The 27570-nt window shown below is 42.7% G+C and overlaps 1 protein-coding gene and 1 long non-coding RNA gene across 13 annotated transcripts; one reads left to right on the forward strand and one right to left on the reverse strand.

Annotated features, from left to right (window-relative positions):
• Nucleotides 1-3274: 3274 nt before the first annotated feature.
• Nucleotides 3275-27570, reverse strand: LOC108160327 (transcriptional regulator ovo). Of its 3 annotated transcripts, XM_017294386.2 has the most exons (5): nucleotides 26700-27568; nucleotides 7574-9265; nucleotides 6267-7450; nucleotides 4810-5466; nucleotides 3275-4746 (listed from the first exon to the last, which is right to left on the reverse strand). In XM_017294386.2, the coding sequence occupies exons 1-5, from the start codon at nucleotides 27136-27138 to the stop codon at nucleotides 4561-4563; spliced, it is 4158 nt and encodes a 1385-aa protein (XP_017149875.1). In that variant the 5' UTR covers nucleotides 27139-27568; the 3' UTR covers nucleotides 3275-4560. The 3 variants fall into 3 exon arrangements, with proteins under 3 accessions (XP_017149875.1, XP_033241990.1, XP_033241991.1); XM_033386099.1 differs by having other exon boundaries at nucleotides 6267-9265; nucleotides 26700-27570; XM_033386100.1 differs by lacking the exon at nucleotides 26700-27568 and adding an exon at nucleotides 9329-9347 and having other exon boundaries at nucleotides 6267-9265.
• LOC108163170 lies at nucleotides 9892-18767 on the forward strand. 10 transcript variants are annotated; one of them, XR_004471210.1, is made up of 5 exons: nucleotides 10056-10185; nucleotides 12091-12186; nucleotides 12633-12913; nucleotides 12968-13780; nucleotides 18071-18767. It is a non-coding gene; the product is annotated as an uncharacterized LOC108163170 (long non-coding RNA). The 10 variants fall into 10 exon arrangements; XR_004471211.1 differs by lacking the exon at nucleotides 18071-18767 and having other exon boundaries at nucleotides 12968-13541; nucleotides 13637-15028; XR_004471214.1 differs by lacking the exon at nucleotides 18071-18767 and having other exon boundaries at nucleotides 12968-13314; nucleotides 13637-15028.

The raw sequence follows: 27570 nt of genomic DNA on the forward strand, positions 1-27570 counted from the left end.
TATTATGTGTGTAGTGTGTACAATAAAAAATAACAAAAAAAAAAATAAAGAAAAAAAATAAAAAGAATGGTGGAAATAAGTGAAAGGGAGGCGGAAGGCAAAAAACAATATGGTAAACAATTTTTAGAAGCATTTTTAACACATACAAAACCCAAACTAAATGTTTACAAAAATATCGAAAGTAACGTATATGTATATATACACCTATATATACATATGAATATGTGTATAATGCAAGTGGCAGAGGAAGGAGAAAAATTTAAACGAAATGTGTCTGTTTTTAGTGTTAGATTCGATGTAAGAAAAAACCCACAATAAAACATAACAAACAAATCATATATATAGATATATATTATATACATACATCCAGAAAAATCATTAAAAACTACTAAATCAATGTGTGTAAACAGATAGAAGAGATCTACAAATATATAGCTATATATATAGATATATGTATATATACATATATTAAAACAGAGAGTTGGAGAGAAGAAGGGACAGATGTGTTGGCTTTAAAGAAAAAACAAAAAAAGGAACTACTACATATATGCAGACTTATATATCTGTGTATATAGTCGCGCTGTATACATACGTATATATATTATTACTCTTAATTTTTGTGTATACATTTTTTGTGAATTACAATTAATACTTTGCTAAACCGACTTTAGTTTATAAAAAAAATATATATATTTTAAACACTACGATTATGATTTGTCATTTAAATCGATTTTTATTTCATATTTTAACCATAACACCAGCAAAAATATACATATATATTTTGTCAGAATAAAATCTGTGTTTCTTTTCCTTTTCGTTTCGATTCTTTTCGTTTCGTTTCGGTCCCTGAGGAGTGAAGGTTCATATCAGCATAAATCATATGTATATCTATATATATATCTATATGTGTCATCATTTATATAAATGTAAATTGTATTTGTTAAGCAAAACAAACACAAGGCAAACAAATGGAAAAATGAAAATGAAAATTGGCGCAATTTGCTCAAACCTATTAAATCGAAGAAAACTAAATTCTCTTAAACAAAGAAACAAAAAAAATTTTCCTTTCCCTGTGTATCCTTAGTTTACTATCTGTTTTCTCTCTATTTTTTATTAATAGTGGAAATTTTAAAGAATTTAGTTCAACTAATGAAAAAGAAAAACAATTTAGAAGAAGATGCTAAAACAAGAAGAGAAACCGTAAAAACTTGCTAAATGGAAATTAATTAAACAAATACATATATTCAAATTCATGAAATAATGAAAAATAATGACAAAAACAAAACAAAACAACAAAAAAAAAACAAAACAAAAAAGAAACAACTAAAATGAACCCAAAAACAATCTAGTTTTTATTGTAATTCCGTGTCTGTGTGTGTATTTCAGTAATTAATGTGAAAAACAAAAACAAAAAAACCAAAGTCTAACAATAATAACAAGAGCAACAACAACAAAACAAAACAAAAATGGAAGAAAACCCCAACAAAAAAAAATGCAAAAACCTAACGAAAAAAAAAACTAAAAAAAAAAGAACACAAGAAAAAACCCAAAAAGAAGAAGGACAAAACATAAAGAAACTAGCGAAATAAATAAAATACAAAATATTTGAAAATAAACCAAGAAAAAAAGAGAAGTGTGGAAAAGTTTTTGATTACATTTCGATGGGATCTTCTCTCGGTTCTTTATCACGGGGAGCTCCCCAATCCGTTCAAATAATTGATGTTTACCCGAAATTACATAAATGAATTCTCTTTCCATTCCTGCACGTACTGAAACGACTCGGCTACGCGTGTGACGCGGCATGCGGCAGCGCCCCTCGGTCTTTTTGAGTTTCTGCCTGGTAACCGTTCACGGAACCAGATCCGTTAATTATGGTGTCCAGTTTTCTATGCTCTTTGATGGCTCGGACTAAGGGGATTTCTGCCGAAGAGAAGATTCGTTGGTGGGAACAGATAGAAACAGAGACGGAAGGTGGGCTACGAGGACATCTGTAATATTGGTCTGGCAATGGTCTTATAACGCACTTTCTTTGCAGATTAGATCTATTCTTAATTGGTCGTAATTTAAGTCAGTCGTGGGCGGACTATAGTGTGGTCAATGTGGACCTACTGGTTGGGCCACAGGGTCCACGGTTTTTACTGTATCGAATCGAATTAAATTATATCGGATCCCAAAGTTGTTGCCTTTTACAGGAGATGCGGGTGATTCGATGGCTAAAAGCAGGAACCAGAAATGTTCGCCTGGGATAAAAATAACTGTGTAGCGGAGCGCATAGGTGTTTTGGAGAACAAAGTCTGATAAGTCTGATTAAACATTGATCAACTACATTATATATTGATCATTTTAGTTGCCATTTTGAATATTCCAATATATAGCAGTTTTTAGAGTTCTACGAAAACTTTTTATAATTTTTGCCGGCAAAATGTCGTTTGTAACACAAATCCTTAGTACATTGATCTCTCCCCTGTATGGAAAATGCATTTTAGTAAAATATTCAATGTTTATTAATTAATTCGATTCTCATAATCTTTATATAGTATACATAAATGATAGTTTAAAAAAAAAACCTTTCTTTATTATCAGCTAAATCAAATTTTTCTTTCGATCAAATTTCCAATACATGTTTCATATATAGTACTACATACATATATACGATATATAGTTATTTAGATTTTAGGTTTACGTTTTTGTTATACCCTGGTACTCGAAGGTTTTTGTTTGTTTCTTGCGTGGCGTACAAAAAATTCGTAGAAATAAAAGTAAATTTGCAATTTTTCATGGAAGTTGAAGATTTTCTGAATGGTAGATACTTTTTTTGACTAAACTAAATAGATATATCTATGTATATATAAATGTTTGTGTGTGTGTTTGTGCTGATCGGATATATATATGTTTGTTGTGTGTGTGTGTGTGTGTGTGAAAGTTTTCTAATTAAATCTAAGGTTTCTGAGTGGGGGAGGGGGTTCACCTATACCCCTCTCCCTCTTGTAAATCTATCTACATGTCTAAGGCTTTTTTCCTTCCTGCTGGTGGGGGGGCGGGACTCTGCGGGGGCTGTGCAGAGGGCGTGTGTGTCGCCGCAGTGCACAGCCCCCGTCGTCTCACCGCCCCCTCCCAAAACGAATCATTCATCTCGTTCTATCCATCCATTCTCCTGCTTCCTTTTGTTTAAGTTTAACCAACACCAAGCGATTGCACATAAAAACCCGTTGTTGCTTATAAACATAAAAAATGAAAAACAAAAAAAAATACAAAATTAATCCTCAGCGTTAAATTAGAATTTCAATTTCATTTAAATCAAAAAGTAAAGTTAGTTTGTTGTTTGTAATTCAAATTCAAATCAAAATCAAATTCTGAAGAAATGCTTAGGCTTTAGACTTAGAACTAGCGATAGAGACTACAATTATGTGTTAACTCTAAGCGATTTCCTACGATTTGTATTCGTAAATCGCCATTTTTGTGGTGTTTTTTGTTGTTTGTTCAGTGTATCAGTACGATTGGTGGTCTTTCCTACAAGCTACTATTAATGCAAGAGTAATTATTTAAATCAAAGGAAACCATTCACTTTTTAATGGTTTATGGTGTGTATATATGTATGGTATATAGTGCATGGATTGGTTATAAGATACAATATGTTTCGATTATTTTGTTGTTGGGCTTTGACTTCATTTATAAACAGCTTTAGTTTACACGCATCTCTCTCTCTAACTTCTATCTTCTTCGCGCATTGCTTCTTACTTCTATAGTTTGGGTTTTAGTTTGATTGTTATCCGCTTTTTGCCTCTTTACAATGGATTAATGGTGTGATTAAATAATAAATTACATGTGTATGTTGATGTGTATGTGTATGTGTTGCTTGTATATCCTTTTTCCTCCTTTTACTTCTTGTTTGTTCTCTTTTGCGGTGACAAAATAAATGCCAACGTTTGCAGCTTTTGTTTGTTGTTCGGTTTCTAGCTCTAAACATCTTACAAATAAGCTATATCCTAGCTATATCTATATATATATATATATGATATATTCATGATTTTTGTATTACTTATGTGTGTGGGGTGTCTGCTCAAAGCATTTATCAAAAAAAAAAAAAACTCTTCTTAAAGCTAAGAAAACTATTTAGGGCAAAACATTTCCTTTCTTTTCTTTTCCTGTTCTGTTTTGTTTTTTGACTAAGAGAAGGTTTTCCAATATTACAAACAAAAATAAAAAATGAGTTTACTTATAAAACAACGAAAGGCGGAATTCCATCATTAACTAAATACGAAAATTGTTAAACAAATGTTTAAGAGCATGAGAGAGTGAGAGCGATTTTTTGCACAGCAAAGTGTTGTTGTAATCATCATCGACTAAATCTAAATCTAGGCAAAAAATATACAGAAATTGTGTAGTGCTATTTGTAATCTCCAAAGATCTTCCTCCCTACTCCTCTCCTCTCCGCTAGCTACAGCAGAGGGCGGTGTGGGGGTGGTTTTTGTGGTGGGGCATGGGGGCAGTTTTCAGAAAACTTCAAAGTCACATGGTGGGGGTTGGGGATCTTAGGGCTAACTACTGACGATCCACGATTCAATTGTGGACAGGCATTGGCAGCTGTCCGAGCAGATTGTTGGCAAACTGCGAATTGGTGAACTTGAAGTGCCGCTTATCGTAGAACTTAAGGAGCGCCGGCGAGAACGGATGCAGATCCTTCAGATGCAGATAATGCACCTCTGGCTCGCAGGTCGTGTGGCCGCACTCTTCGCATACGTACATCTAAAGCGCAAAAAGAGAGATTAGGGGTTTGTGCTTTAGAAGGAGACTCTTGCTAATCATTACCTTGGCGCGACGCTCTTTATAAGCATACTGATGCTGGACACTGTGCACCTTCTGGCAGTGCGACTCGAGGGAACAGCGCTGCGTGAAGCTCTTCTCGCACAGATTGCACTTGTACGGTCGGACGCCCGTGTGGGTGCGCGTGTGCCGCTTCAGATCGAAGGTATCGTTGAATCCCTTGCCACAGAACGTGCACAGGTACCGCTTGATGTCCGAGTGGCACTTCATGTGCCGATTGAGCAGCCTCTGCAGCGAGAACGTTTTCATGCACACACGGCAAACGAACTTTCCATTGACTACAGAATCATCACCGGCCTGGCTGGCCGATCCAGATCCCCCCATACAGAGGGCATCCGCGGAGCCGTGGCTACTGGCATTGCTGCTGGCACTGCTGTGATGCTGGAGCTGCTGCTGATGTTGCTGCTGGAGGGATTGCTGCTGCTGCTGCTGCTGTTGCTGGAGCGTCTGCTGCTGCTGGGGGGATGATTGCTGCTGCTGCTGTTGCTGCTGGGAATGGTGGCCGTGCTTGCTGAGATCATCAATGCAATCGATGTTGCGTATCCGGTGATGGCCACCATGGGCATTCTCGACAGCCAGTGGATTCTTGATGCCATGTCCGCCATTCACAAACTCCAACTGTAGATCCGGCGGCAGGCCCAACTATTGAAAGAAACAAAAGGGCATAGAGAAATGGAAATTAAGGTGCGGTTCATATAAAAAAAAAAAAAAAAAACTGAGGGAGTGGATTATTCGAAGGATTGATTGGTTGGGAAGAATAATACGGGCTAAAAGACAATACAGACAAAATACAACGAGGAGGAAACACATTTTGATTCGGATTCGGTTTTGGTTTCGGTTTCAGTTTGATTTTCGCTTACACGCCGCTGCAACACCTTGCTCTGATTGAGCACCGAAACGGTGGGCGATGGGGCACACAGGCCAGCGGCCGTGGCCGCCGCCGCCGTGGCCAACGAACGTAATGTGGTGCGGTGCACCGTTCGTGTGGCCGGCACCTCCGGCGAGGGCTTCATTGTCGATACAAGGGTGATCATCGTGGAGCCATACGCCACGGCCTTGGCTCGACCACTCAGCTTGCCTCCTCCCGATCCGTTGCTGCTGTCTTTCCCTGCAGGATCATAGTCTATATCTGCCGCCTCCTCTTTTATATCCTCCTTTTCTTCCTTGACCAGAAGGCAATCGAAATCGTTGGGGACCATTGGTATGGGCATCACCTTCTTGGACCTGCCTCTCGACAGCTTCGTTAAGTTCTGTTGTTGCTGCCCCTCCTGTTGTTGCTGCCCCTCCTGTTGTTGCTGCCCCTCCTGTTGTTGCTGCCCCTCCTGTTGTTGCTGCCCCTCCTGTTGTTGCTGCCCCTCCTGTTGTTGCTGCTCCTGCTGGTTCGGGGAATGTATCTGTTGCTGCTGGAGGGATTGTTGTTGTAAAATGGGTGGAACACTTACGCTTTGGATGAGTGGCTTTGTGTCGAGCAGCGCAGCGGCAGCCGCTGCCGCTGCGTTAGCATCCATGCTGCTGTTGCTGCTGCTGCTGTTCGTACCGGAGCTGCTGCTGCTGCTCATGGGACGCGCTAGATGAACGGCTGCTGCAGCAGCAGCAGCGGCGGCCGCGGCGGCAGCAGCAGCCGCTGCCGTGGGCGATGGAAGCGACATGTTGCTGTTGTCGTGGTGGTGCGAATGGTGAGAGTGGTGCGACTGCTGCTGTTGCTGGTGGAATTGGTGGTGCGAATGATGCTGGTGTTGCTGCTGCTGTTGTTGCTGCTGGTGGTGCTGCTGCTGCTGTTGGGCAGCATACAGATTGTGCTGCTGGTAGGCGGCGGCATGTTGCTGCTGCTGTTGGTGGTGCGACTGTTGCTGTTGCTGGCTGAGCAGCTGCTGCTGCTGCTGCTGCTGTGACATCAGCGCCGACTGCTGCTGGTAGCTGCCGTGCTGCGACTGCTGCTGTTGTTGTTGCATCATTTGCAGGCCTCTGGTGGCATGCTGGTACGAAGGCGGCGGCTGTTGCACATGCTGCACGTGCTGCTGGACATGCTGCTGTTGCACATGCTGCTGCTGCTGCTGCTGCTGCAGGTGCTGCTGCTGTTGCACGTGCTGTTGCTGCTGCTGCTGTTGCTGCTGCTGGGAGTTAACGCCATTGCGTGTTATATTGTGGGTCAACTGCGTCAGCAGATTCTCGTGGAGGGCATCCAGCTGGGAGGTGCTCGCTGTCTGGTGACTGCTATGGTGATGATGATGGTGATGCTCCACGGGCGTCACCGACACCGAGTCGGGCGTCAGGGAGGGCGTCGAGCCGAGCTCAAAGTCCTGCCGCGGACTGGTGGAGCCCTCGTCGTCCACACAGCTCCGCTGCAGGAACGAGCTCAGATCGACGGCATCCGAGAGCTGCTCCAGCAGGTGGTCCGTCTGTGAGCTGAGCATCAGCGTGGCCGTAAACTGCAGTGGATCCACAGTGCCGTTGGGGCACTGCGAGCTGGCGAGATCCGACATGATGGCGTCCTCGTAGGCGCTGGCATTGAACTGCCCGGAACTGCCCATCGTCGCCTGGATGATGTTCTGCGCAAAGGTGCCGATATCGATCTTTGCCTCGTCGTACTCGATGTCCGGCTCGTCCTTCAGTATGATGCCGTACGCTGAAGGATTGCCACCGTAAAAGGGATGACCCATCGTTGAGTTTGGATTATGGAATTTGGAATTGGATTCGTTATAGTTAGGATTACTGGCCAAGCCACTGGCGAAGTTCAAAAGATTATTACCATCGATACCACCCGATGATGCAGCTCCACCACCTCCAACCGTACCTCCACCTCCATTTCCATTGGCATTGCCATTGCCACCTCCTCCTCCTCCTCCGTTGGATCCGCAATTGATGTAGCCGCCACCTCCGCCTACTCCTCCTCCACCTCCACCGACTCCTGCTCCCGCTGACATGATGTACGCCGCTGCAGCAGCGTTTTGAATGGAAAGAAAGTTGGGATTCCCGTTGAAGGCTGCGTGGGAGCCTGCTCCGTTTCCTGCGGATGTTTGACTGGCGCCCGTATTATTGCTGGCCGTGCTCTGTTGGCCACTCTTCAGGCTCTCGTAGAATGGGGGCAGGGCCCCGGTGGGGGGAGAGTTGGGACCGTAGTTGCCTCGTCCGTCACGGCCACCGCCCATGCCACCGCCTCCGGCTCCGCTGCCGCCTAGAGCACCCCCAAAGCCGCCTCCCGGCGAACCAGCACCACCGCTGGCGTTCTGTCCGCTGCCCGAGCCGGTCGAGCTGCTGCCGCTGCCAAAGCCAGACGACTGAAAGCCCTGTCCGGCTGCACCGGAACTGCTGCTACTGCGTCCGTGGCCGGCGGCTGCGGCCAAAATCCCGGGAAGGCTGCGCACCAGGCGCGGATTCAGGCGCTGCGACTGGGCCAGCAGTACGCGGGCTGCCAAGATCGTGTTCCGCCTGCGGGCCTCGCGCACCTGGCGCGCTCTCTCCAGCCGACGGGCGTTCAACTCTTCGTCGCTGTCGTAGCTGGGGCTGCGCCGCTTCGGCACGTGATAGTCAATGGGCTCCTGCTGCTCCGGTCCCAGCTGATCGAGATCGAGGGCACTTAGGGGCAATAGAACGCTCCTCTGGGGTGTCTGATGGTCCGGATGCTGATTCTGATAATGATGGTGATGCGGGGATACAGCGTGTCCTGCTGTTGCTACTGCTGCTGACGTGGTCTGTGGTGCGCGCTGGATCACGCTGCAGCGGACAGCGGGCGTCGGTTCCCTTGGGGGTGGTGGACTGGGACGCTCCTCTGCCGGGGGCGGGGTGCTGCGCATACGCAGAGACAACGGCTTGTCCACGGGCAACACGGGCTTCTCGTCCACAATCAACTTGCAGCCGTCATCGGAGTCTGTGTCGGAGTCCACATCCGAGTGGGGTTCCTTTTCTTTTGTGGTTCTGACGAGGTTCGGCTGCTGCTGGTGCTCCTTGGGGTACTCCTTCCGCTGGGCCTGGGTAAGGACGATGCCCGTATTGTAAAAGCGCGGGCGGGGTACCTCAATTCCAACGTCAACGTCAACGTCGCCGTCTTCTTCCTCTTCTTCTTCTACTTCTTCCGCCGCTAAGGATGCGCGCGCATTTTGCTCATTTTCTTTTTGCGCTTTCCTATCGGGATCTTCTACATCTACTTCGCTGCTGCTACTGCTGCTAATCCTCTCTGCCGCTGTCGACTGCGGCGTCGGCTGCTTTGGTATGCTGCTGCTTGCTGTTGTTGTTGTTGTTATCGCGGTTTTTATTGGAGAATTCTCGACGCAGTCTTTTGTGGGTAATGCGGGGGGCGTGGGTGTTGGTGTGGGCGTAGGTGAGGGTGTGTTTGTGGTTGTGGTTGTGGTTGTGGCTATGCTACTGCTGGTGGTGGTGTGGTTGGTGGTGGTGCAGCTAAGGCGCTGCAACAATTCTGCCGGCCTCAGGCAACCAAATTTGTCTGCAAAAAAAACCGAGAAAAACAAAAAAAGTTAGTCAAATAATCAATGAAAAATATACGTACACATAAGCTAAGATAAAACCGATCCTTTGTATTTTTGTATCTAAAAGAAAATTTAACAAATAGGCCCCAATATATTACAACGAAAAATTTCCGAGAAAAGCCACGTTGACCGTTGCGTAACTGTAAAAGGAATGAGAGAATGCCCAAAATCACTTAGTATTGATCTCCCTTTTGCGACTTTTGTGGTGTGCGTGTGTGTAGGTGAGTAGGAATGATCGATTGAGTGAGTGACTTTAGGACAGTGCTGTGAAATGCAAGCTGTCTGCACGTTGCTGTTGATCAAATTTTCAGCCTAATACACTATGTGCAGGTATACTTAATTGATTACCTTCCATTAAATCAAAATTCACTTTAAGGCCACGAGTCCTTATGTACGTTTAAGTGGCAAAGCACCAAGAAATTAGTTGGATTACACATGCATGTACCAAGGTACAATCATATGATTATATGTTGGGACGACGGACTAAATTTCCATATTATTATAACTTGTATGTGTACACACGATAAAGAGGACGCTTTTGCGATCGGCCTTTCCTTATTACTCGCATATCTTGCCCTATTCTTCTTCCCACTTCTTTCGCCACTGATCTTCTTCACTCTAATGTAGAGCAGCTTCGCGATGCTCAAATTACACTCTTTCTTTTACTCATTCTCATTTTTGGAGGTTGGAAAAAAGTTAACGCGCAATTTCATATGTCCTCTTTGGTGCCGTTCTGTGAGTGAAACGGCGAGATGTGTGGAGGAATAAGAATAAATAGATGGGTACAGGCTGACCGGTTGAGACCATTTCTGATGTGTGTGCTAAGGAGGTGGCTTTTGTATGTGCATACATACACACACATGTGTGTATGTTTAGGGTAATTTGAATAGCCTATAATTGACAATTGCAAATGGAAAAAGCAAGTGCAAGTGCAAGTGCGCGAAAAGACGAATCGGGCCAAGACAAGGCTAGCGACCAGCTGGCCGCAAAGTTGTCTTTTGGCTTTAAATCAAAAAACAAGTGCAGTATAAAATGGCAACAGCAACAGCAACAAAAGCAGCGGCATTTAACGGCTGTCATTGTTGATGGTGCAGTGGTTTTCAGCTGCGACGTTCGTGTTTGATCAAGATCAAGGCTGCAGTGTGTCGTGTGTGTGTGTGGGTGTGTGGGTGAGCTGGTTGCTGCCGGACAGCCCTTCATATTAGTTAATGCTCATATTTAGCCAAGTACCAGTTTATAACCATTTGTGTGAGTGTGTGTGCATATGTGTGCTATTACAAATGCCAAGCACGCACAACCCTGTTGCTGCCATTTACGGGACGGGGCGGAGCGGGGGCTGCTGGCTCTGTTGGTCATGGCCAGGCCTGCAGCGCAGTTGCAGCGCTGTCGCATAAATTCTAACTGTCGTCACACACTTACACACACGCGCGCGCATGTCATCTATCGCATGCATACAGTGGCGGACAAAAGTCAAGGCACTACTAAGAAAACACTCTTGGAGAGAATATCATGATTTGTACGGACTTTTGGTTAACCAGAGAAGGAAGGTAGCATTCCATTCTTTTTCGCTGTGGACAGTTTTAATGGCAGTCGTACATAGACTTTTGTCCGCCACTATCGATGTGCGATGTGTAAGCTGCGTTTAACAAAGATTTGCGTTGCGCTGCTTTGGACGTTAACAGCCTTGGGGCGGCTCCAACGTTTAACATTTTTTCTTAATAATTTGTTTAATCTTAATTTAATTGATTGTTTGTTTTGCTGATTTTACGCGTATTTCGTTTCTGAAATACCTGGCGTGCCATTCATTTATTAATCGGTTAATAGAGACCCGGCGCCCCCAGGTACGCCCTGTCACGCCTTGTGCCGCAAGCAGCTATAGCAAGTGATGTACATTTACATGATTTATTTTATTCTACAATTTTACTACATGTTATAAGACAGGCTTTCATGTTTCGATCTCTTTCTTTCTCTCTCTCTCTCGCTGTTTGACTGAACGGCAATTGCAGTTGTTTGACATGGATGTGTAGAATCTACATTTTTACAGCCTTTTGCTTTTACATACATATATTTCAAAAGCAACCTTACATCTTGGCCTCTCTTTCCGTCTCAGCTTACTCGTTTCTATCCCTCTCCAGCTTTCGTTTACATGTTTGTGCCTCTCCCTCTTCCGCTCTGTATTGATGTTGCAATTGCTTGCCATAGTTGTAATTTATTTTATTGTGTTAAGGTCAAGGCGAATTGTAAAATGCTTTATAATTACATACAGATGTACATGCTCACACACACACATACACATAAATACATACATGCAAAAACATGTTTTCAAGTTGAAAATGAAATGCGAATAAGGTTTTATTTTCATTTGTTTGTGTTATTTTTATAATTTTTGTGTGCTGCTGCTGCCGCTGCTGCCATGAGGAAATGAATTTCAATTGAAGTTGTACAAAAAATACAACAAATACTGACCTCCAGTTAGCCAGCAATTAAAACAGCATTATAAAATAGTATGTAGTACATAGATAACGTAAGCATTTGTAGGAGCTCTGGGATCTTAAAGATCTCCTTGCTCTTGATTGTTCTGTGGGAGGACTTTCAGCTTAGCCTTTTGTACTCCTCCTCTTAGGATTTCTTCCATTTATGGTCATCCTCTATTTTCGGTGCCTGTTTTTGTTGACTGAACATCCTATTTTGTCTCCCTCCTATCCCCATTCCATCTATGGTCTTCCATACGACCTGAAACTTTTCTGCAATTATTTTACTCTTTGGTTTTCTTTCTTTCCAGTCGTTTCGTACACGCATATGGTCATCTCTCTCACGCCCAAGGGTCAATGCACGTTTTATCCTTTACCGTAATTGATTTACATGCTGTTTTTTTTCGGTTTGTTTGTTTTTCGATTTTGTGTGGATGAACTTTTAAAATATTCCACCTCCACCGCCTGCCGGCTACCGATTTCGTCTAGCGCAAAATGCGTCGTAAAAATACGATCCACTACAAAAATAAGCGAAAATAAAAAAAAAAAAAAAAAAAAAAAAACTGAAAATAAAATAACATTATCTGTCTTCTGCTGTGTATATACATATGTATGTAAATTGTTCACGACAAAGCCCCGCGCCAAAGGCAAAGCCCGTCGAAGTTGTCGTCTAGAATTCGTAATACATTCTTTGCGCCCTCTCCCTGCGAATGGGGGATGGATCTTTGATGCTACGACTGGCAAATCGGGTAGATGAACTCGCTTGAAAAGGAATCTAAAAGCTCTATGAAGGAGTACACATCTGAACGATTCTTATGCTCTTGTCTCATTATTATAGTCTTGTACTTTTCAGCTGATCTCCCATATAACATTTGCTTTGATCTCAGGATCGGTGTATATGTATACCTATACCTTACTACCATATATGTATATTTACATATAGTATGTGTGAGTGTGTGTATGCGGGTGGCACCTGAGCGAGAAGTACGCCCACCCAACAGCTGTCGTTGCTATCGGCCATGGGCGTTCAACTTGTTTTTTATGGAAAACTACTTAAAAAACAACAGAAAGAGCTACAGAGGGAACAAAAAAGCGAAGCAAAACCAAAACAAAACCGAAAACAACAACAAAAAGGTATACGAAAATAAATAAAACTAAAAGTTTCAACTTTTATTTTATATTTAATAGATTTTCAGCCACAAAAAGTTACAAAAACCAGAGAAAAAACCAATAAGGAGAGACGGAAAGATACTGTGGCTGCAAAATCGAATTCCAAACGCATTCTGAGCTTATCGCATATGGAATTCCTGTCATGCACGACGACGACAACGACAACGACGACGACGACGACGATGACGACAGTCCCCTCTTCAGTCTTCTGCTTGAAGCTGATTCTTCTTCAGGTCCCGCCATAACCCCCATCTTGGGGTTCTGTGTGTCTAATTGCAAATGCCAAACACGTTGACAGGGGCGGCAACGGCGAACGGCAACGAACGTTGTCAAGCAGCTCAGCCCATGTACATGGGGGATATATTGTATGTAAATAATGTACACTCGTACATACATAGGTACTCGTACAGCAACAAATTGAACAATACCCACAGACCCAACCCATGTCGGAGCCCGAAAGCGTTTAAGGCTGCGTTTTAAGTTAGGGCCTCAGAAACACACAATCTTTGTTGCACGAATAGACTATTATTATGAGATGATCAAGCGTTTAACCTCAATAGTTTTAAGAACGCACTGCAGAGACATGCAACAGGTGCTCATTCTTATTTGTTTATTGTTTATTTGGGAAATTGTGGTTCAAAATTAAGGTTTTTAAGTGAAAAAATGAAACATCTCATCCATTTTCAGTGTCATCTATCTTCAGAAAATCCCGCAATGGAATCGGATCACCTATTTAGGCCCTCACCCAATTGGCCAGCGAATGCAACCACCGCCCACACAACCGCTGAACCGCTGAACCATCATTCATCTATCTATAAAACCCATCGAAATGTATGTATGCTTTCGCAAAAAGAAAAAAAAAATGATTGCAAATGTCAAACAAAATTTAATAGAGCATGAAACGGCATGAAATCCATTGAAAAAAAAGAGAAGGAGAGGGAGAGATGAGCGAAATGAGATGGAAATATATGCGAGTGCAAAGTGTCATCGATTAGCTGACAGACAGCCAATCAATTCCATTCCATTTCGATTCCATTCGATTCGATGGTGACAAGTGCATTTCTTTCAAATGTGGCACAGCAAAGCGCTTGCTTTGGAGGAGAGCCCAGCACACAAAGATACAATATGGAGAGAATGAGAATAGGAACACCTTGATCGATAGCAGATGCCTGGGACTGGGACTGGAACTGGCACTGGCACTTGGACTGGGTTCGGGATCGGGACCCTTGTCAAAGAAGCTTCCTGTTTGGGGTCGATCCTGCCAAATTGATGAATGCATCCGTTTGAAGAAAGGTAGCCAGGCAGGCAGGAAGGAAGTGGCGAGTCCTCACAGAGCTTCTAACAGGTGCTTTCCCATCATTCCCCTGGGTCCTAATGTGCGATCCTCCTCCCTTTGTGTCTCTCTCTATCTCTGACAATTCCAAAACAAATTATGTAGTGTAGTGTAAAAGCTTAAACAGCGAACCCTTTTCCGCTGCCTGGTGCTTGTAGCATTTAGCAATTCTAATGCCGAAAGGGATACCGAACACTGTCCATGCCCAAACCCTTACCCTTACCCTTACCTTAAGTGTGGTTCCAACCCATTTGCAACACGATCCGATCCTCGATCCTCTCTTTTTTTTTGCCTCTGTTTCCAGCTCTGATCAAGATCTGGCCCTGGAACCTTGCGGGCAGTCTATAAATTTATTGCCTAAGCGCTTCTCCCTCTCTTTTGTCTTTTGTCTGCTGTTTGTTTCTGTTTCTTCACTCTGCTTAAATGAATTTGTCTCTAACGCCCAATTTGGCTTTTGGCTCTTCCTCTTCCGTTGGTTTTCGTTGGGTTTTCGGATGCGGTGTGGGGCAGCTGCTGTTGATAGTTCGATTTCTAAGGGTTTCAAGGTCTTTATTAGTCCCTTCCGTCTCGGGTTACCATCTCTCTCTCTCGTGTTGTCTGGCTCTGGGGACGCGACTTAAAATGCATTAAGTGCCGTGCAATTAAGTCTTATCGATGCCCGAAAATCTGCTCATCTTGATTGCTATATATAACTATAAATACGTATACTTCCATACCCCATACATGCGTATAAGTATATGAATTATAAATTGCCGACGCGTTAACAAAATAATTTCGTTTAACTTAATTACTTTTTGGTTTTTTTTCGGCGCTGAAGTTTGTTTCCCTTTTTTTTTTGCTCTCATTTCAGTGCAGGAATGGAATGCAGGAGCCACCAAACAAAAGTTTCAGATATTTTGGGTTCTTTCTTGCTCTAAGTTTTCTTCCCAAGTCTTTTGTTTGTTTCGTAGATTTTGGAGTAAAAAAATTCAGATTTACCCTATCATTTGAAGTATTTGAAAAGAAGCACCAGAAATGTTTATGTTGATATAATTTAACGTTTTATAAACAGTAAGCATCAATTGTACAACTGTACCGATTCGGGCATGCTTTTCAAACATTCTGCTTGCTTGCCACTGCTTGCTTATCTACCACTTTCCCGCCTAACACGGCTTTGCTTCTTAATCACCGATCACTGCTGGATTTTATAGAATACTTCCACTGCTTGCTGGCTCTAAGCTTCGCTCAAGAGCCGCTACTTCAAACCTGCACTCGCAAAAATGTCTCGCTGCTTCCACTGCTTTGATAACTGAACGGTTTTGGCTTCTGCTTCTGGCTGGCTTGCTGCAGCTGGCACTGCTTGCTGTTTCAAGGTCAGGAATGCAACGAATTGTTACTGCCTGGCCTGCCTTTTTGTGGCTGCTGTTGTTAAATGTTGGTTAAGCATTTAGTGTTGTGTGTGAGATATCGCTGCTCGTCATCATAATCATCATCATCATCGACATTCACATCATCTCTACGACATCTCCAACAGCGCGCAGGGCCTTCGACTTGGAGCGTCTTAAATTGCAAACCACATTGACATAAGCATTTCTGTGTGTGGTGTGTGTGTGTGTGTATAGAGCGGCAGCGGCAACAAAGTTACAGCATCCGAAGTTACACCAACAAATAGTACAACAACAAAAGAAGCAGCAGAGACAAAATACACCAACAACAGTTACACCACAAACTGCAAGAACAAACTACACCAACAACAAGTACAACAAGTAAACAAACAACAATTACACCAACATCAAAAAGCGACACTAGCATATGCAGCTGCTAATTACAGTTGCTTTTATTTACGATGATACGTTGTTGCTGTTGTTGTTGTTGTTATTGCAGCTGACTGTTCTAATGCAGTTATTTATGTTTGTATTTGTTTCAATTTGTTGCTCTTTTTGGTATTAATGTCAATGCTAACCTTGCTCTCTTTCATCGGACTCGTTTACATTGCTATTTGTGCACCAGCTCAGCTTAGCTCAGGCTCAGCTCTCTCTCGCGTTCGGTCGCTCTACAGATCAGGCTTGGACTTGACTTGAACTACATTTGACATTGAAATCAATAGATGGCGTTTGTCACAGCAACAGTCCTTCCAACAGATGGCGCCGTTGCATCATCAGCTTTGGCCCAAAAGTACAGTTGTGCAATTGAGCTAACCTCACTTAACCGGGCATCACATCATAACATAGCTAGGCATAGCGCAGCCTTACTCTTCTTCACTTGCGCTGACTGACTCGAAACAAATCGAGGACGCTCTAAACAAAAGTGCAACAAACTGTTTAACAAAATGCCGAAGAAAAACCGAAACGAAACGGCCTGTCTGTCTGTCTATCTGTCTGTGTTTGTTTGTCAGACCCGTTGTCTTCGCTTTTGTTTTGTTGTTGTTGTTGCTGTTGTTGTTGTATCTGGATTTTGAATGGGGCAAAGTTTTAACGCAATTGCGTTAAATGATTTGTAAGCTAAAACACAACAATGATATAGAGAGGAGGCTGCACCTAGCTGTTGTAGTAAAATGTTAATGAGACATGCACGAACTTTGTACAGAAAATCGCTTTTCGGTTCTATATATATATAGATATACAGATATGTATTTATAGTACACATTGTGCTGGCAGTACGTTGGGGTAGTCAAGACCCCAGAGTCACTGGAGTACAGTGAAAGTTCTTTTGAGAGCATGTCCGTCCCATAGTTGAAGTTATTTATTTATAGATTCGGTTATAAAATTCGATTGTTCCACTGTACGAGCAAAAATCATACAGCATATTGTACATAGATATGTCATATGCGGCTCTATTGGTTGTAACAATTAGCACACAGACACAGACACACACATGCTCGCATGGATAGCCTTCAGTTAAGTTTGTCATTCTAGTTGGTCAGTTCGTCATTCGCTCAATTCCACACGATGCATTTGTATAGTTTTAGTAGCTATTTAGCATGCTTCTTTGTACACATACTCGGACAGAGACACAGACACAGACACAAGCGAGTACTCGTACTCGTACTCTCAAAATGGCAAACAACAAATGAGACACAAAATTTAGGTCAACGCATATAATATATTCATTCTAAAAAGCTTCACAATGAGCAATATGTCGTATGTCGTGTGCCTGTGTGTGTGTATGGGTCAGTTTAACAGTTTCAAAGTTGACTCTCATTGCATTTCGTATTGCGAAAATGACTAAACTATAATTAAATATAACGGAAACACTCATCAAACACATGCATTTGTACATATCTTTATAGGTATATGTGCATACATCTGATATACAGTGCAAGCTCGCTTTGGAGAACATTTTCACTACTCCTCAAGCATCCAATTTGGTTTCGTTTTCGTTTCGTTCCTCGCTGTTAAAAGATGCCATATTTCAATGAATTAGAAGAGTTCTGTTGCTCTTCTTCTGGTAGCCTAAAGTTTAGGCCGTTTGGCATCTGCCACCTGTTCACATCCTACATCCTTCTCTCTACACATACATATATGTATTCCCTTCTGATGCCACCTAGCAACTACTGGCATCTGGTTGACCTTCCCGTACCGTTATATAGGCCCCGATTACAACATAATATCAACGTCTGTCGACACTAAAAAACGGCTAGCAAAAAAAAAAAAAAAATCAATAATGATGATGAGCAAAGCTTGCTTCACTCTTGCTCTCAATATTTATTGCTACACAGAGAGGGAGCGAGACCTGGCAAGTGTCGTTGTGGCTTGTTTTAACTGTAAACATTTAACAAAAGTTTTTTGTTTTTTGTTTTTATTTTTTAGATGCAGGCATCCACGGGAGACAGCGAACAGGCAACAGCGGAGAGATGAGAGTTCGTCGTCTGCCAGTTTCTGACCCACATTTGCATACAGTAAACACACACAGAAAACGAAAAACGAAACTGAAACTGAAACGTGTTGCTGCGTGGTAGGAGCGTGGAGGGCGTGTGATTGGTGTGAGAAGTAAGGAGAGAGAGAGAGAGTCAAAATGAAGGAACGGACAGCAGCGGACAGCATCCCCCCAACTGTACCGCTCTCATTAGTGTACCCACTTCCATTGTAGCCAGCTTAGTCGTAACCGTTTTTACTGCGCCACCCACCCATCCTTTCTTCGCTCTGACTTATTTCCTACTGAACTTTGACCCTTTTTAACATATGTAGGCACCCTTCCGCGATCCATCGCGATCTCATGCTCACCAAACTCCTGAGTTCTCCGTTGACTTCTCCTGACTTCTTTACCTATTGTACTATCTATCATTGTAATGTTCCCAAATGATTATGCCAGCACAGTGTCTTGTTTTACTCATCTCCCCGATTTTACCCCAATCTCCCCCGATCGATCACCTGTATTCACTCTTTTTTTTGGTGGATTTTGTTACAAATATTAAATTATGCGTATAAAATGTATATTTTTGTTGCTTGCTGGCTCTTTACCGCTTTCCCCCTATGCCAATATCCAAGCGCTCTTCGTCCCCTCCCCCCATGCGACTATTCTCAAGCGGTGTACGCCCCCCCCCCCCCCCCCCCCCCCCCCCCCCCCCCGCACCGCGTAAACCCATACAAAATGAAATGAGCCAAAACCGCAAGAAAAATTGTTGCCGTTGTTGCTGTTGTTGCTGTTGGCGCTCTGTTCATTATGACGTAACTTTTCTCTGCCAGTGCTGCTGCCACTGCTGGCGCTCTGATCTGCTTTGCTGCTCTGCTGCTCTGCTGCTGTGATTACGGACCCGGTGTTAATACAGTTAAAGCAGCCTAACCTTGAAAACCGGTAGATATTTTTTCTTCCATTTTTTTTTTTTTTACTCAATTTCATGTGTGTGTCCCACTGTTGTCCGTGTGTGTGTGTGTGTGTATGCATATTATTACTTGGCTTTATTTATAGTTTTGTTGTATTTTCATATCCCCCCCCTTACCCCGTCATCCTGCTCTTTTGGTTTTTGTTGGTAATTTCACTTGCAGTTCGCTCATTCCCCCACCCGAAAAAATAAATAAAAAACTAAAAACTTAGGCAACGAACTTGATATTGATATTGAAATATTTGACATGTGTCAATGAATCTGTGCTTGCAGCATTACTTGTTGACATGGAATGCGGGGTGTCCGTTTTGGTGACGCCCCCTCTGATCAACAATTTGGAGGGGTTGGAGCCTGTTTGGAACCATTTCCGCCTTTAGAGCAGTTCCTTGAACAGCTTACACTCTCATTCTCTTGGTTAAAATCGAAATCGGGTGCTTTTTGGTCTATAACTGCACTGCTATGCACGATATTCCCCTAAGTGAACGGCACATTCATGAAAATAGTTCACAAGAAAGCTGTACCCCGAGTATGGAACTAGATTGTTGATAATACGGAGGATTACAGATGAAACTGGCACCTAGAAATATCTTATATCAATAGAAGCTAAATTTTGTATGGAAATCAATATATTGTGGATGCAACTAAAACTTGAATTGAATAAAAAACGGTGCCATTCAAGAGGATGTTGATGAGATTATAGTATGGTATGGAATATATATATTCTAAGCACTCGGGCAGAGCATATCCTGCTCTCTCAATATTCAATGCCAACGGCACTTGAAAGCGGAACTAGTTGCACCATCCTCTAAATCATCTGATACCTCTCTGCCTTGGCCGGGTCGGTCCGTCTCATGACAAAACTTTTTTGGTGAATTTTTTTGGGGACACACACAAATTTCAAATTTTATGCAAAACCAAACTGAAATCGAAAACGAAATGGGAAAAAACATTTCACAAATTTCATTGGCTTAAAGATTTAAACAAAATTGACCAATCCCCAAGATAGTGGCGGGTCGCAGGGGCAAGGGCAGGGGTCTCCCCGCTATTAGTAGTAGAGGGATAGATACTTTCAACTGGTTGATGCGTAAATTGCACAACAACCGAATGAGACAAAAGATTTGTCTTTGCTTTGTTTTGTCTGATGAAATTTCTTTCAAAGAAAAAAAGATCGAATAGCCATAAAATTTCACATAGTATGTCTTTAACAAGAAGAAGAGTTGCCAAAAAAAAAAGCAGATATACAGAGATGTGTATTATTATATGGCATACATACATATATGTGTGTATGTATATATATGTGTGTGTGTGTAAGCTTAATGAAGTTGCCGCTCAGTTGATCAGTTTGTCAATGGCTGTGTTTGTCAAGCCAGCAGGCAGGCAGGGAGGCAGGCAGGCTGGCACGAGAGGCAAACCAGTTCAGAGGTGCAGCGCAGCGGCAGTGCAATGTGTTTAACGCATATGCGAGATGCTGCGGGGGAGGGGTATACATATATCGTATCGCTATATAGTACAACTTGTCAATGTTTTAGTTAGTCGTGCATGCAGCCAGAGAGAGAGAGAGAGAGAGAGAGAGACGAACGGGCCGAGTGGCCGAGCTAAATGCAGTTTCATGCAGTCATTCATTCATTCATTCATTTAGTCAGTCACAAGTCAACCCTGACCTGAAAAGAGCATACATACAGATGTACGAACAGTATATACCACATACACTCGTATGTATGTATTTTTATATGCAACTTTTTAATGCTTTCTGCCGGGGCACAGCGCGATGTCGCCTTTGAAGATCTGTGAACTGAAGATCTGTGTGTGTGAATCTCTTAGTTTTAAGGATATAGGAACCTACCTGTAATGTTTTGATCTTCATTTCTTTGACAATCATCCCGGCTCCGATTTCAAGGTAATGCCAGGCCTAACACTGGCCCGTCCCCAAAGTCAAAGCGGAAATTGTTTTGCATACAATGAATAAATAAATCATATGGCCTGGGCCAAAAATAATACATATAATTTGAGCAGATTTTTACAAAGAGTTCAACGTGGAAATGGCATGAGTAGGCATACATTTTGAGTAGAAATTTGATGGATGCCCATAAAAAAGCACACTGCTTTAAAGACTTCAGCCTTTTGCTGTGTCTCGGCTTACGGGCCGAAACGTGTTTGCCGATCTTCTTCCAAAAACATGCAAATATTTCACACAAAAACAGTTAACTTTTGAACGGAGCGTCGGAAAACGAGTTCTATATTGATTGTTGCTGTTTCTTTATACAAATCGAATCATATACAAATGCGTTTAAAATGAAATAATACAAAATAAAGAGCGTATCGAAATTTTAAAAATACACAAAAACAAGTTCCCTTTTGGCGCCAATAAAAGTTTATCATAATAATAATACATTTTAAATGATAAAATACTCAGTCACAAAGCAATTTAAAAGTTATTGACACTTTGTGCATACACATGTGCATATGTGTGTATATTTTTTTGGCTAATTTTTCTTGTTCACATTTTTTTTGCCAACTGTTGATCGAGTTATTTATAGAATTTTGCATGTGTTTCCACAGATTGTTCGAAATTTCAGCCAGATGGAAGAAATTCAGGGTTTCCTTAATGTAAATATGCACATACATATATCTGTTATATGTTTAAATTCGAATTGCAATGATGGGATCAATATTTCATAAAGTTGATTGGCTTGCATCATGCACAAGACATGCATGTTGTTTTTCTTCAATTCTCGGGCGCTTGTGCGTCTCGAATCGAGCATCAAATGTGCCGCGTCATGTGGGAGCAATGGGAGAAGCTGTGAGCAAGGACGTGCCCATCGCTCTACAGTGTAGACCAAATGGATCCCATGGTGTTGCTGTATCCATGTCGGAATATAATTCAATTAGAAGTGGTTTGAAAACCATAGAAAAATGCATTTCATGCCGTCCAAACAGAACAAAAAGAAAAGGAGAAAGAGAGAGAGCGAGAGTGGAGAGTGGAGAAGCAAGAACAAACACACACACACACCTCACGCATCATCATCATGAAGATCATTGTCATTGCGCTGGTGATCATTGAGGCAGGGGCAGCAGCAGCAGCAGCAGGGCCAAAGCGAGGCTTTGCTCAGGTATTTCTTTCCCTCTTTTTGGCTCTGCCTCTTTTCTACTGCCGCTGTTGTTGCTGCTCCTGCTGCTTCTTCTACTGCTTCTACTGTTCTTTTACCGCTCCTACTGTTCTTATACTTATACTTGTACTGATTTTTCTGCTGCTCCTTTACTTCGTCTACTGCTTCTACTGCTTGTTCCACCGTCGCCTGCTTCTTCTACTGTTACTCCTGCTTCCTTTACTCCTACATAGTGCTGATTTTCTACTGCTTGTTACGAGTATATTACACTGCTTCCATCAACGACTGCATACCAAAAAGCAGAAAAAAAACCCTGGGCTTCCTTTTGAATTCTTTTTTTTATATTATTATTATTTTTCTTCTTTTTCAAATGTATTTTTTTCTCTATCTCTTGCTGTTGTTCTTACTGTTCTCTTACTCTCTCTCTCTCTCTTTCTTTCTTTCTAGATATCTCTGTGTTTCTCTCTGTTTGGCCGCAGTGGAGCGAAGCGGCGGGGCCGAGCACTTGAGACCTGTTTTGAGCCGTACTTCTGCCTGTTGCTCTTCTTCTCTGCCATGCTGCTGCTGCTGTTGTTGCTGCTTCCTTTGTGCTTTGTGTATTTTCTCCTCTTTTCCGTCCACTGCTTCTTCCTCTTCTTCTTCTCCGCCTCCCCCTCCCCCTCCTTCTGCTTCTTGTCGATTCACTGCACAAATAAATCTCAGCTTTGAGCGTTATCAACGGAACGGTGTTTGTGTGTGTTCAGGACACTCTCTGCCCTTTTTCACTTCTCTTTTTCCATCTCTCCCTCCTGTTCAGTTCTTCGTCTGCCTTTATTCCGATTGTCAAATATATATTCTTCTCTCTCTCTCCCTCTCTGGGTGTGTGTGTGTGTGTGAGAGATTATCGCCAGACTTTGAGCAGGGCCTGGGCCTGGAGCAGGGTTCTGGAGCCCAAGGCACAGGTAGAGACACCACAAACTGCATTGTTTTATCAGAGTCTCTCCTCGACATACGGCAGGTAGAACTAATGCCAAAAAAACACGCACACACACACACATACGATGAGAAAAACAGAAAAACAAACGGTAGACAACAAAATTGTATGAAAAAATGGAAATGGAATTAGATGCTGCGCCCCCGCCTATTGGGAGTTTGTACCAAGACAAAAACCCTTTTTCGATTTGAAACATGATGCTCTATGAATCTCTAGCCAATCTTCTAGAACTAAGGAACTTAGATACATGCCATATTCCACAAATGGAGACATAAATCTATTGTTAGAGGACTGCCAGATGTTACAAACTAAAATCAAAAGTATTATAGAAGTTGGTATTGCTAGGTCGAAACTTTAGTTACTTCCAGATTAATTATCATTGACTTGAATCATTTTCAAGTTGTTTCCACTAATATTATTCCAAGATTTGACCATTAAAGCAGATTATCTGCCCTCCAATTGGTGGCAGCCTGCTCAAGAATCGATTAATTCGAATTGAAATTAATGCGATTTCCCTAGAAAACTGCTCTTAAGTAACAGTTACAGTAACAGAAGCAATTGTTTTTTGTTTTTTTGTCTTTCTCCTCACTTGACTTTTGCTTTTATGCTTGTGTGTGTGTGGAGGGTTCGCTGAACCTCCAACTCGCATCTTGGGATTGCCATCGGAAAGGGGTTCCCTACTTTGATGGGGGGGGTACCTTTCGCTAACTTCCGCTCAATGATTGTAACATCTGCGTGTAGTAAACTGTGCGTGCAATTGAAGTTGGCCAAAAACGTTTTCGCTGGATCGGTCTCCGATCCGCTGGCTTTGTTCTAACAGCTGCAGAATTTGCATGGAACAATGAATGTGCCCCTGGTTTTTGTGTTGGTCTTTCTTTCTTTTTTTTTTTAGTATCTTTATCGATGATGGCTCATCAATGAATTTCCTTTTGCCTTTCGGTTATTTATTGACTTTTACTTGCGGCCAGTGAGACAGAGAAATGGATCGATGGATCGACAGGAAGTTTGCCCCGAAATAAACAGAACAGACAGCTGGGATAGAGTACAGGGGCAGCGCGGTGTGGCTTCGGGGGAAACACACTCATAGTTCCAACATCAGCGGGGGTGTTGGGCCCCCAAAGAGCTTTCACTGTACATGTTTCTTGGTTGCGGTTCTCCCCGTTCTCTGTTCTGTGTTCTGTGTTCTCTGCCCGCAGTTGTCGATTACCCCCGTTCCCATCTTCCCTGTTCCCTGTTCCAGGCTGTGTATCATCCTCCAAGGCCCTTCAACATTCAGCTTCTCTTGGTTCTTGGCCTCTTCTTTGCTGCTTCGTCTTTGGTTTTCTTCTTCTTTTTTATTCTTACTGGTTCTACAAGTTTTATGGCCTGTTGCCTTGACTTTGCTTAGGCCAAATGGCAGACGAAGACACACCACACCACGCCACACCACCCATCAGGGTCCCCACTTCCCCGTTCCGTTCCATTCCTTTCCTTTCCTTTACTATCCCATTCCTTTCCATTCCATTCCATTCGAAACTGAACCTGGGGTTCCTCCTATGATGATGATGATCTTTGTCTATGCTCTACACTCTTTTCGCTTCTTCTTTGCCAACTTGTACTTTTGCTGTTGGCCAAGATTGTTGGAGATTTCTGTATATGTATGTGTCTGTGTCTGTGTGTGGCTCTTAGTAGCTTGTACTTTGCTATAGTTATATAATTCTTTGTATCCCTCCGTTCGTTCGTTCGGTTCTTTGGTTCTTTCTGCATTTTATTTTTATTTTTTGCCATTGTACTGGCTGTACTGTGGCTGTGTGTGAAGTTCTTGGCCATGGGCACAGCACAGCACTGCCCACAGACTAAAATAAAAGCTAAAAAAGAACCAAACACCGTATTGATTGAACAAAGAGCCAGATTTCAGTGTGACCAAAGCTCTAGCGCAAAGAAGTTCGCAAAATAGAAAAGGAAACGTTTCGGAATGAAACAAATACAAAACACTGAAAGCTTTGGAGTGACCAAAGTATAAAGGAAACTAAGAGCTCTAATGTATCTTTGAAGAAGCAAAAAACTTTATCTATAGATAGATCTATTGATTACTAATCATCCACAGAGTACTTCCATCAGAAGAAAACGTTTGTAGATGGAACAAAAGACAATCGTTGGCTTCTGTTCAAAGAGGAGCCAAACGATTTCCCTTCAAAATAGCCTACCATTACGATATCCGCAAAGAAAACGCATAAAATTATCCAACGGAAGCGTTCATAATACATTTTTAAGTGGAAGCAGAAGTAGGAGACAATGGATACAGAACTGGGGGGGCACTGGGGAGACTGGAAGAACGTGAAGGAACGAAGGCAACGTGTTATTTAATTTAATAAATGTAAAAAAGTTATAACCATGAAATATAATGCCCATGTAGGGGGGGGCAAAATTATGAGTGTGGCGTGTGAAGATGATAATGATTCTGTTGAAGCAACAGATGGATATATGTATCTAGTCTATCATATACACTATATAATTAATGCCCAGACAAAGGGACGTTAAAAATGGCTTAGAGACAAAAGACTTAGGCAGCAAACTTGCCAAGACCGAGACCGAGAGCAGAGGTACAGATGGAGGTAGAAGAACCTCTAAAATGAAATTCACTTTCAGAAAATCGAAACGATATTCATTAATAAACGCTCTCTCGACCCCCAATGAAAGTTCCCCAAAATCTTGACTGTGAAATTAAAACACCCGACGACCTCCGCCTAAATCGAAAAACGAAATGACTTAATAACCATTTCTTATGCTGGGCGATTATATAAGAACCGAATCAGAATTTGAATTGGAATCTGAATCCCAGAAACAGAGACCAGAACACTAAGAACTGGAGAGCTGGAGAGCTGTAGAGCTGTAGAACAGAACGCTTACGAAATTCAATGAAAGTGATTGATGTTGAAGTAAGCCCTGGCTTTGAATCGAGAGAATGGTGGATAGATAGACGGATAGCGGATTGGGGCAGAGAGAGAGAGGGATCGGAACGGATCATCGTTATGGTGTGGGCGAATACCGGAGGAGAACAACAAAAGGTAAAGCTAACCGAAAAAGCGAAGCTTGAAATTGAAAAGATTTCCAGGCAATAGATATGGCATTTTGTATGGCACTTTGTGCTGATTCTCGACTGACAGATTTGTGGCAATTATTTATCCATTTAAATGGGGTATGAGAATTCCTTTTGATTCAATAGCTAAAGCTAATATATTGGGAGTGGTCTTGGCTTGGCGGCAAAGGTTTAAAGCAGTTTAGAAGAGGAGTAGAGTTCGAAACATAATTAAAAGAAATTCTTTCCAGAAAGTGAATTCGAGGCATTCACTTTATAAATAGAACCCAAGTTACAGCAAAAAAATTGCAAATAATCCCAAAAACACCTTGAACAAAAATCTGAAGACATGAAATGCCTCGGGGGAAACCAAAATGCCAGTCATTCCTCTAAGAAAAAGCAAATAAAAAGTGTTCCCCTCAAAGAAAGATCTATTTTTGTACCATTTCTTAGATGACTTGATTTGATATAAACTTACCATTTTGAACTTCACTTGCTGCTGTGTTGTGATCGACATCCAATTCCGTAGAGTTTTGATTTTGATTTTGATTCTGATTCTGAATTTGATTTTGATTCTGATTGAGTCCATGGTCTGCGAGGAGACTGTGACGCGACTGTCCGAAGTAGTGACGGCGATGGTGGAAGCGTTTTCGCGTGAGACTCAGCGGCTGTTGGTCATCCTGCTGCTGGAATGGCGATGACGTTTGACCCTGACCCTGCGGCTCAGGATGCGGATGGGCGGGCGACGGCGATGGCGAGGGCGAGTGCGGTGTGCCAGAGCCGGAGCCGTGGGGACTGAGCGGTGGCACCAGGCATCGTTCATCGTCCTGGCTCTTGTGCTGGAGCAGGTTCTGTGATTCGAGCAGGCGCTGTTGCTGCTGATGCAGGCGGTTCTTGATCAGGAAGATCTTCGGCATGGTTGCTGGCGATTAACGATACACGATTAACGATCGGCGAACGATAAACGAACGATTAACACGGCGACGCAACGGAACGCGTGACGCGGTACGCGAGACGCGACACGCGACGAGACGCGCAAGTGGGGGAGAGTGGGAGGTGGTCTTCAAAGGGTTCCCGAATAAACAAAACACTAATCCAATTGTGTGTGTATGTTTGATCCTTGCCCCGCCCACTGTGCTGTGCAAAAGTTGCGCAACAAAAAAACAAAAAAAATCAGATACAATTTCTAGATAGATTTTGTTTGTATCCCGACCTGAAGCTCAAGTCAACCTCTGCTTGGGCTTCTTCATCATAAATAATCCATGTTGTGGCTTCTCTGGAGTGTGTTTTTTTTTTTGTTTGTTTGGGTTTTTTTGGTTCTTTTTTTTCAGAAGCACTTGGAAAAAATT

Source organism: Drosophila miranda, chromosome XL, assembly GCF_003369915.1.
Source record: "Drosophila miranda strain MSH22 chromosome XL, D.miranda_PacBio2.1, whole genome shotgun sequence".
Classification (NCBI taxonomy): domain Eukaryota; kingdom Metazoa; phylum Arthropoda; class Insecta; order Diptera; family Drosophilidae; genus Drosophila; species Drosophila miranda.

What these genes read in the sequence shown, in the direction of transcription:
- LOC108160327 (XM_033386099.1), bottom strand. Translation starts at nt 27,138, where the DNA reads ATGCCGAAGATCTTCCTGATCAAGAACCGCCTGCATCAGCAGCAACAG. An exon ending in CAAAGCCACTCATCCAAAGC is followed by an intron (nt 5,467 to 6,266) that starts GTAAGTGTTCCA and finishes TTCTTTCAATAG; the next exon opens with TTGGGCCTGCCGCCGGATCT. An exon ending in ATAAAGAGCGTCGCGCCAAG is followed by an intron (nt 4,747 to 4,809) that starts GTAATGATTAGC and finishes TTTGCGCTTTAG; the next exon opens with ATGTACGTATGCGAAGAGTG.